This window comes from Malaclemys terrapin, chromosome 11 (genome assembly GCF_027887155.1).
Source record: "Malaclemys terrapin pileata isolate rMalTer1 chromosome 11, rMalTer1.hap1, whole genome shotgun sequence".
Taxonomy (NCBI): Eukaryota; Metazoa; Chordata; order Testudines; family Emydidae; genus Malaclemys; species Malaclemys terrapin.
In genome coordinates, this window is record NC_071515.1 from 47,233,258 (window position 1) to 47,244,587 (window position 11,330).

General features: G+C 39.7%; 1 protein-coding gene across 1 annotated transcript in view; it reads right to left on the minus strand.

Moving 5' to 3' along the window:
- SLC4A10 (solute carrier family 4 member 10) overlaps nucleotides 1–10,394 on the minus strand; it is a 199,810-nt gene extending 189,416 nt beyond the window's left edge. Inside the window, exon 1 of the mRNA XM_054044808.1 lies at nucleotides 10,226–10,394. Within this exon, the coding sequence (XP_053900783.1) occupies nucleotides 10,226–10,306 (81 nt within the window). The 5' untranslated portion in view covers nucleotides 10,307–10,394. The remainder of the gene's footprint in view (nucleotides 1–10,225) is intronic.
- Nucleotides 10,395–11,330: the final 936 nt, after the last annotated feature.

An 11,330-nucleotide genomic window follows, 5' to 3' on the forward strand; every position in this document is an offset into this window, starting at 1 on the left:
GTTTTAAAGGAGCCATGCTCTCTAAACCGTAGTGGGGGTTACACTAATAAAGCTGAATGAAAAATGAAGGGCCTTCCATGTTAAGAATCGTAAATACAGACCTACTATTCAGGTGAAATACACACAAGAAAGACAAGCCACAAAGAAAATCACTTGGCAAGATCAGTAGGGAAATAAGCAAGAACTGCTGCCTTTGGGGAAAACAAACACATATATATATTTGCATCCCCACTCCTCCCTTCAGCAATTGGTCTCACTTTCATAAGGCAAGCAGGTGGCTTGCTCCCTCACCCCTACAGTCTCAGGATTCACTCTAAATAGGCAGTGAAACAGCCAATTACCCCACCTGAATCCATTCAGCTTTCACCCACTAGGCTAGAAGCAAGTAGCAAGTGCTATACTTCTATGAAAATGAAGAACTCTTCTTTTTTTCAATAGTATAAAGATCCCATTTCTAGCCTTGTCCACAGTTACCCCACCAGATACTGTTATACATTTGGCAGTTTTACAGTTCATGATTACTTTCAACCTTGTTAATTTCTCATCCATTATTTTTAATTGAGCTGGAACAATAAATTCAGTGCAGAAGAATTCAAAAACAGGAGAGCTTTGAATGAAGTGATCATCTGACCTCCTCTCCAAGTCTGTGCTACATGTTGTTACATTTGCAGCTTGATTACAGAAGAGACCATAAACGTGTATAACATAGTAAGTCAAAAACAGAAAAATGAAAGGAAGATTAAACTAGTGATTAGTGACTGGAGATTTTTGTGAACATAAAAAGAGATCAGTGAGGGAAACAAAAAAGCCTCTAAGAGATTACAGGGTTAATTTATTTTCAGAAGATGATGTAGACATGGCTAAAAGGGCAAATTAATTCTCTGCTTCAGCTTTTGCAGAGGAGCTTAAAGGGTCAACTGCCACAAAGAGACATATTTCTGGTGAGGTGGAAGACAGACTGGAAGAAATCAGAGCCACAAAAGAAAAGATTAATAAAAAGTTGCAATGACCATAGTCTAGATCCTTCTCAGAATCCTTAAGGCTAAAGATGTGGGGAATAGTTAGGCAACCTAGATGAACAGTTCAGCTTTCCCTACTGTATATTTTTTGTAGATTTTCTATACCTTCCAAAACTGTATGCAATATTCCAGAGGCAACCATATGAAAGTTTATAAACTCCCCAACACTCTTTTTTGTACGTCTCAGGGCAACATTTTCTAATTATGGCCTTGCATTGTGAGCGCACTGCCTATTTCATTTGCTGTCTACAATCATTCCTATTTTTTTCTGACTTGTTCCTTCCAGATAGGAAGCCCCTTTTTAAACAGAAGTTTACTTGAAAAGACCCCAATTAGGCAAAGCACTTGGCCAGAAAACAATTCCAAGGTTTCAGAGTTTGTTTTCATTCCACTGGGGAATGAAACCAAGAACTTTAGAATTTGTTTTGCAAAAAAATATGAGAACAGCAATCACCCACCCATGAATAGCCAATAGTTTGGTGATTAGGTCACTCACCTGAGTATCCCACATCCCAGGCAAGTGTTCTACCATTGGGCTATTAAGTCAGTCTCTTCTGTTGGAGCTGTTCCATGTTGTATAAATGACTACATATTCATGGGACCAGAAAGAGAAAAAAAGACTGACTCTATAGACCAGTGTTCCCCGCTTCAAATCAGGCAGTGCAGGGACTTGAACCAGAATCCCAAGTAAGTGCTCTAACCACCAGGCTGTTCTGGGGTGGGCGCCTCTCTCTTCCTCCCTGGAATTCCATCCCAGACCTAAGAAATCTTCCCAACAACATTTTCATAGAAACCCATATGTTTCCACAAAGCATTTCAGTGTCAATAAAACTGTGTTGTTTCTAAAGAGAAAAATGTTTGGCCAGCCCTACTTACATCCCACTCAAGTCAATGAAACTTTGGCACATGCTTAAGTACCTGCTGAATATGTCAATCCAATACTTATATGGCTCCATTACCACACAGTCATTTGTTATTTGAGCACCTCCCAATCTTTAATGTATTAGCAACACCTCTAAGAGGGAAATGCTATTATCCCCATTTTAAGATGAGGAACTGAGACACAAAGAACCTAAATGACTTACCCAAAGTCACACAGGAAGTCTGTGACAGCAAGAAATTGAACCCAAGTTTCAGAATAGTGCCCTAACCACTGGAAATATCCTTCCTCTGAATATCAAGGTCTAAAAAAATTGCAGTTCCTATTATGAGACACAAAAAGTAGGTGAGATAATATTTTTATTACCCCAACTTCTGCTGGTGGAAGGTAGAAGTTTTTGAGCTACACAGAGCTCTTCTTCAGCCCTGGGGCAGGAAGAAGAGTGTTCTGAAGAAGAGATCTGTGAAGCTCAAAAACTTGTACCTTCCACCAACAGGACTTGGCCCAGTAAAAAAATATTATCTCACCTACCTTGTCTCTCTCATCTCCTGGGATCAACACTGTAACAACAGCACTTCAAACAGTTCATATTATGGGCTAACTCATAATGTGGGGCTTAGAGCCTGACCAACTAAGTATATTAAATCTGAAAAAGGTAATGATTCTTGCATTTTTGTTAATGAAAATAAATGTTACGATTTAAAACATTTCTCTGTGAAGAAAATTCAGATCAGAAAATTAAGTATGGAAAGCACGTTATAGTAACCATTGAAAATGAGGGTTCCTAAATGCACTGAAAAATTATAAATAGTAGTGCTGCCTAGTAAATTTCTGTAGTGGAAAAGTTATGAAAAATAGCTTGTGTGAGGTTTAGTAGCTGTTTTTGAAATTAAACCATCCGTTATTTCAAAGCATTTTTTACAGAATATAAATTCCAAGGACCCCAGTCTACATAAAGGACTAATGACCCATAAACTTTCATTTTTAAAGCTAAGCCAATTTAGTAGGAAGAACTGAACAAAACATGTAGCAAATTCATGCAAATTATCAAAATTCACACCTTATGATTCCAATACACACAGCATACATTATCTATTTACTGCTAGAGAAATGTCAGCAAATCCCACGGAGTATCATGAAAGGTCCCAAATTACACAGCAAATGCAGCAGATCCAACAACATTCAGCTGACTGCACTGAATGAAAATGTAAAGTAGGCTTGGGTACAGCTAGTGAGATTTGGAGGCTTGTAAAATCTTAGACATTTTTTGAAAAACGTTTCTCCATTGATCTCCTCACTGTATAAATCAATGTGTACATAAAAAAGACTTCTCTGCTTCAAAACTGGGCCACAGTTTCTCACATTCTTTCTCCTCATCCCTCTCTCTCCTGACAGCCCAATGCTAATGAATTTATTAATTTATATTCAGTTTATTGAAGATTTTTATGCAGAGAGACATTAACAACACACACAAGCTAAAGGAACTGATTAGAATCAATACTTTTCAGAATTCCTTATATGTTAATGCAATTAAGTCATTCCTACCAATGAAACATTATCCTTAGGAACCAGTCTTGCAAGTGGAACCCTCACAAGAGGAACCCTGCCCTTGTGTGGAGCCCCAGTGATGGTATTAGTGCTGCCCAGGCTGGTTCAGGGGCTTGCTTGTATGTTCTAACTTGCCTTACACTTTACCTGGTGTGAGTCGATTAGGTGAAGAGTTTAATTGTAGCTTAGAGGCTCATATACAAAAGATAGGCTTACAGGCTGAGTATTTTCAGTCTTCATCCATATATAATTCAAAACGAGTCTCATTTCACATCATTTTGGAGGGAAATTTAGACAGGGAAGTTCCTACAGCTGGTTGAAACATGGTGGGGAGAGGGGAAATTTCACTTTTTTTCTTCCATTTTTCAATCAGCTCTAGCCCCTCTCCTGGAAAGAATTTTAATGCAGCTAGTCACGAGTGAATCTCATCACTGCTAGGGTCTTGTGATGACTCACTGGACTATCCTACTGCCTATCCTGTCTCCCCTCCTCCTCTTCTCCCACATGATATCCCATTCCCCAGCACAGTAGTTTAGTACAAAGATGCAGCCCTCACATTCAAAGTGAGGTTCCAGTGCCAGTGAAAGATATAATCTGTTCTGTCAGAGACACCTACAGACTGAATGTGCTGACTTATACCCAGAACATACACAATAGCAGCAGCCTCAGCAGGGATCTAGGACATATTCAGTTTCCTGTTTTGTCTGCTACAACAGTTAAGACATAGAAGACTGGAGAATATGCACTGCAGAAATTATTCAGATCAGTGATGCTGCAGTGTCACTGAGATTGTGCATGCTGCAGTCAAAAGAGACCTATCGCTCTCACTAGTGCTTCCATCAAGAGCCAAACATAGTGGCATAATGACACAATCAAGTGTCTATGTCCTACAATAGGAACATTGCTAATTTAGACATGTCTATACCACATATATCACTGTACTACGAGTACCCATATGAATACAGTATTTTCCTTTAGCATCTTCCATCCCTCCCAGCAACATAAAGTGCTTTAACAAATTTAAGGTTAGCCACCAAACAGGTCATACAGGAAATCTGTGGCACAACTGAAATGTACAGAACCCAAGTCTTCCTGCTCTTCTGCCTTAACTACATAGGTATCTTTCTCTCATTCATATGATGTAGAGCCCGCTTTTGTTCAAGTGACTGGTGAGGCATACCTGTCCATGGAATTTAGAAGTATTTAGCAGATGCGCCGTACTACACTGGATTTGGCCTGCAGTGAGGACTTCACAGCCTACTGTAGTGTTTGTTGTGGTATGCCCATTACCGTGAGCTAAACATAACCAGCTGCTTGCACAGGAAATATTCAAGGTGCTGTATTCTGTTGCAGTAGTGTCTGATGGTGTTAATGCCTTTATGAGTGGTATTGGTGACCATAAGATGAAAGGGTTGATACTGCCTAGTACTAATTCTCCCCAGGGCACCATTCATGGAACTGACCCAACTCAGAGGAGTGGAACAACTCAGAGGAGTGAATTCTGCATTGATGTCTCCCGTCACAGGACTACCTCTTACATGGATGGTGTGAAGATACTGATACCTACATTTGCTAGAGATGAGAGGATTCAGGAGTTAGTAGGAGAGTGTTTCACCTCCTGAAGGACAGAACAGGAATCTGTGCAGTAGGTAAAGGTGCTGATGGAATCCATTATGAAGACAGGTAAAATTGCTGGTCCAGCTCAGTACAGTTTATGGTAGGCTGATCTGGACAAGGGGATGGGACAAGCATCTCCTGGGGGGAGTGATGAAGACAGGTGTGCTGCAGGAGGGAGGAAGCTGATAAAGTGAGAGACAGACTCCCTAGTCAGCAAGTTTGCAAGGGGAAGAATACAGTGCTGAACAGCAAGAGAAGTCAGGGGCCAAGCAGTTGCTATGATGATTGAGTAGAGGGTGAACACCCCCCAACAGGACGGGAGCGCAGTGGGGTGGGTCAGGCCCAGGCTGGGCTTGCGTGCCTCCAATTCAGTCCTAAAGGAGCTTATTCCTTCTAGTTTCAAGTTTTACTGTCTGCAGAACTCAGCCAGCAGTTCCCTTTCGCCCTAGTAACGTCCCACCATTGCGAAAAATCTGCACTAAGGAGCATGGCTCTCTGAGGGTAAGAAGCTGCTGCAGTGAAGTGAAAAATGGCAGCCTTTGTGGGGGAGTGAGTGTGAGTGTTGGGGGAAAGTGGTGAGCTGTAATAATACCATACTCTTCTCATACAATCTGCCCATTCCACATAACAGTCATTCCTATGAGTATTTGCCCCATTGTGTCAATTAAGTGTTTGACCATATTGGCTCCTTTGTCAGTGACAAAGAAGCCAACGTTAAAATGCCCATCTTCAAGTTATGTAAACAGGAATGGGTGAAAACCAGGCAGCACATGTTTAAGGATGTGCGCTCTTTCTTGCTGAGAAAGGAGGGAGGAAGGCGACCCTCAGCAAAACTCCAGTTAGGGAATCCCTTCCAGTAGCCACAGCAGACTGGAATAGTTGGTTCATCACACTGCCTTTACTTCCAGGTAAGAGTTGTGAACTGGTTGTCTCTGCACCAGAATGCTCACTCCTATAGGCTGTGCAGATCTTGCAGGGGCTGGAAGGGGAAGCAAACAGATTCAGCAGAGCGAGTTGTGGAGGGAGAGGAGTTAGTAGATGGAGGAAAAGACTACTCTGTGCCTCAAACAGTTCTGCAAACGTTCTACTCTTCTATGGCCATCCAGCATTTCCAAGCATTCATTTATCTCCTGGGACTTGTTCAGTCCAAAAAGCCAAGATAATTTCTACACACACACACAAAAAAAAAAAAAAAAAGCCAGGGGGGTGGGGGGGAAGGAAATCTGTAGAACTCAGAAGGGTATGTCTACACTATGGGATTTCGATTTTTGGCAACCGATTGTATAAAGTCGAGTACATGCAGCCACACTAAGCACATTAATTTGGCGGTGTGCGTCCATGTACCGAGGCTAGCATCGAATTCCGGAGCGTTGCACTGTGGGTAGCTAACCCATAGTTCCCGCAGTCTCCTCCGCCCATTGGAATTCTGGGCTGAGATCCCAATGCCTGATGGGGCCAAAAACATTGTCGCGGGTGGTTCTGGGTACATCCTTTCCCTCCCTCCGGGAAAGCAACGTCAGACAACCGTTTCACGCCTTTTTTCCTGGGTGAACAGTGCAGATGCCATACCACGGCAAGCATGGAGCCCACTCAGCTCAAGACAGCGGTCATGAACATTATAAACACCTCGCGCATTATTGTGCAGTTTATGCTGAACCAGAATCTGCAAAACCAGGCGAGGAGGAGTCGGCTACGGCAGCGTGGCGAGGAGAGTGATGATGACATGGACACAGAATTCTTTCAAACTGTGGGCCCTGGGGCTTTGGAGATCATGCTGTTAATGGGGCAGGTTATAGCTGCAGAATGCTGATTCTAGGCCCGGGAAACAAGCACAGACTGGTGGGACCGCATAGTGTTGCAGGTGTGGGACGATTCCCAGTGGCTGCAAAACTTTCGCATGCGTAAGGGCACTTTCATGGAACTTTGTGACTTGCTTTCCCCTGCCCTGAAGCGCCAGAATACCAAGATGAGAGCAGCCCTCACAGTTGAGAAGTGAGTGGCGATAGCCCTGTGGAAGCCTGCAACACCAGACAGCTACCGGTCAGTCGGGAATCAATTTGGAATGGGCAAATCTACTGTGGGGGCTGTTGTGATGCAAGTAGCCAAAGCAATCACTGAGCTGCTGCTACCAAAGATAGTGACTCTGGGAAATGTGCAGGTCATAGCAAATAGCTTTGCTGCAATGGGATTCCCTAACCGTAGTGGGACGATAGATGGAACCCATATCCCTATCTTGGCACCGGACTGTCTTTTTGTTCTGTGTTTGTACAGCACCTAGCACAATGGGGTCTTGGTCCAGGACTGGTGCTCCTACGAGTTATAGTATTATAAACAAAATATTAATAGCCAGAAAAATCATAATGATTAATAAAATGCATGCATGGCCTGCAGTTGCAGCAGTGTGCCTAGTGGCAGTCATATTGACGAGTGCTCCTTTCTCCTTAGGATACCATTCTTTAATTATTGATGTTTGGAATAAGCTTGTTTAAAAAAAGTATGACCATTATAAACGATGGCCCAAATTCTGCTCTGGGTTACACCAATGTAACTCCATTAACTTCCACTAAGCCAAAGTTACACTGGTGTATCTGACAGCAGATTTTCACCCTTTATCTTTACAAGCAAATGTGGTTCCTCTATGTTTAACTATTCACATCACATTATAGAGATCCCAAATCTCAAGCATATATCTACATCTTGCTGCTGTATGTTGTCCCAGAAATGAACTGCTCTTCCTAAATGTACTTCTCTGGCCTGTTGCCTTCTGATCCTCCAAAAAAACAGCTTCACACCTAAACTGCTGAATTGTCTTTGAATGAGAGATAAGGCCACAATTCTGAGCACCTATGATCATTAATAACTCCATGGCACTTTTTAAAAGAGGTAGAATGTCAATCCTAGTGTCCTAGACAAATTCTAGCGCAAGTAATTACAATCTGCCACTTTATTTCCCCTTGCAGATTCAGTTGGATGCAGGACACCCCGTCAATTCATGTCCAGAAATTTTTAATATTTGATTATTACTTTTACAACCACAGTATCTAGAGCTCCAGCCAAGACCGGACCCCATTGTGCTAGGTGCTGTACAAACACATAGTAAGGAGACAGTCTTTGCCCTCAAGAACTAATAGAAATGTTTTCTTTTTCTGATTAAATAGGATCCAGTTCTATGAAAGTGCATGACCCTGCAGTTCTTACTCAGGCAAAACTCCCATCAAGGCGAAAGAGTTTTACCTGAGCAAGGAGGGTCATAGGAGCAGGTGCAAAATTATAGGTATATCAACATTTCAAATTACAGTTGTCTAAAAGAACAAAGAAGCTTGGGTGATTTGGTCCTTTTGAGAAGGTCTTGAATACACTGAAAAGCACCAAAATACCATGAAACCAATACTTTCAGGAATTTCACAGCAATGCCAAGAAACAGAATGTACTCATTGTGACTAATACATTAAAATACTGAAAATAAATTCTAACAGATTAAACAAGTCTTGTAGCAACTGAAAGGTATAGTTAAATCATTCCAAAACTACTCAAGCTTAAGAGGATGGCAATCTTCCCTATTATTAATAAGAACATAAGCTGGATAAGTAGACTGGGAAACCTATAAATTATAGTCAATATCAGTAAGTAGAATATTGTTTAAAAATATGTTTTTAATTAAAAATGATGTGACAGCCAGCCACTTTTACTGAATCAATTCCCTGCACATGCTGGAGTTTTAGACCTCTTCTGTGTTCTCCAGCACACTTTCCAATTGACTGTCATTAAACTATGGGGAAATTGGAATATGCCTTTAATTGCAAAATCCAGACCAAAAGAATAATGAAAATCCCCTTATGCATTTTATATATTTACATTTTTGAAACATAAAACAACATTTTAAATCTTTGATCATTTAATCCTGTGCTTTGAGGTCAGGAAATACCTACTATTTGTGCCAAATTGGGCTCCAATTATATGTGAAAATTGTCATGTGCAGAGGGTAAAGCAGGTAACAGGAAGCATTTCATGTTACCTTCAACCCTGAGTGTAGCTTTTAAAATATATAACCAAATGTGTTTCCATGGAAATCTTCTGGGGGGAAAAAGCTAGAATCTGTTAAAATGGGGCTAAATATCATTTGTAAAAATAAATCTCTCTCATAATTTCAAATATAATCTCCTTAAACTGTATACAGGATGCCCAAAATTGAACTGCTTTCCATGACTCTTATCCACCATTTGTAAGGAACACAGCTAAGCTGATTACAGTATTTTCAATTTCATTTTGTGTCCAGCACATAAAATTAGGCTATTATTGCTGCATTAAAAATCTTACATAAAGTACCATCCCAGTTGCTTTCATTTCTATAGTTAGGCTTTATTACCTGACTCCACAGTACATTAATAAACCCCATGATAACACCCTTTCAATAAGGTTGATAATGATTAAAATATAAAATGCTATAGCATATTAAAGTACATTTTAATTACATTTTGGGAAAATTCTAAATATTTAAATTATCAATCACCTCTGTTTTCAGGCCATTAGTATAATTATTAGTCACCAACACTAATAAATTAAATCTGAGAAGTATCTTGCCAAACTTTTGCTTTCATTTTCAATGAGCTTCTGTTCTTAAAACTGACCAGAAATAGAGCAAAAACCTGCTAGTGCAACATAAAGCAAAGATCTCTTCTTGCAGAATAACTCAGACTCGTTACACAATGTGATAAACTGTTTTAAATAACCTGCCATGGTAGGTAAAACAACTGCTTTCATAAGAGTGATGTACAATATTAGTTAACAATTAGGTGTAAAGGTGCTGTGTAACGATAATGCAACATAAAATGCACTACCATCTTCTCGTTCTTTGTTATTTTACGTCATATCAAAAGCTATAACCTCAAAATCTATTACCATGTTTGAACTGGAAAAAATTATATACATATTAAAATTTACATTTAAAATATAATCAGTACTCTTATGCTAGTTCACTGGCAATTAACTGCATGTTAAATTTCCAAAAAATATTTGGTTTGCTTATGTATTAGGTAAACAGTCTATCCTCTAAATCCTGTAGAAAATCCCACAATAAACAGTAACACAAACTAATATAGCCTACCACTGAAAAACAAACACTAGGCTAGAAATTAGTACTGTATAAATCATGAGGTCATACCTGATGACTTAGAGATTGGAATGGCTCACCGGTTCCAAGCTGCATGACCTTCCTATTTCCAGAAACCCCCAAATATTCCATTTCCTATCTTATAAAAGAACATTACATAGCCATCTCTCTGTCAGCATCTTGTAGGCTAGTGAAGAAAGCATCAACAGCCGATCTGCCCATCAATAACTGCTAAAGTCATTGCCATCAAGAAATCAGATCTTAAATATAGTTTCCTCTGTGCGATCAAAGGCATCCAGTATTCAAGGAGACTGAAACAGCTATATCACTGATGCTGCTAATGCTATCTGAAAACAGTAAGCTTACTGCTTAAAGCAATCCTGCATCATCCAAACAGAGCAAGCCACATCCTTCACCTCTTCACTTGCGTTACTATAAAAACTAGAGTGCCATTATGGATTTTGTTTTTATATCTGGTCAGCTAAAGGAGACCGATATTATGCAACCCAGTTTGCATTAGCAAACAGCAAATGTGACATATCCAGGTTATGAAATTTTATTTGCATGACCACTTCTCAACAAGCAATATTGCTATCCAGAAGAAGCATCAAAATGTGATCCAAGGGAAAATTACCAGAAAGATCATAAACAATTCCAAAGCAGCAAAGCATTTAAATACCTATATGGCACTTAAACAGCTTTTTAATACAAATTTACAAATCTCAGTCCTTATTAAATGAAAAATATTGCTTGCTTAAATAATTTTTGTATTTCTTTTCAAGAATGTGCATGCTCACTGCATTGTTCCATGTTAACAGCTCTGAAAACAGCATGCCTTGAAAACATGCCAGTATTAGGACAGTAAAAATGTGTTTTGATACCAAACAAAACAATCATGTATCTGTATTTGTTTAGTTCCTATAAACCTTTCAAGACAGCAAGACTTACAATGCCCTTTCAGTAATTTTAATTTTTTTTATTTACAATACACAATAGTATTCTAACTATATATTATAATACAAATATTTTAGTTATTTTATACCAGTGCACAGCAGGACAGTTATAAAACAATTATTGTTAAATTAACATTAAGACGGATACTGAGCTAGAACAATGATACATGGACAAAATGTCATTTCTCAGAATTAAGGCTGTC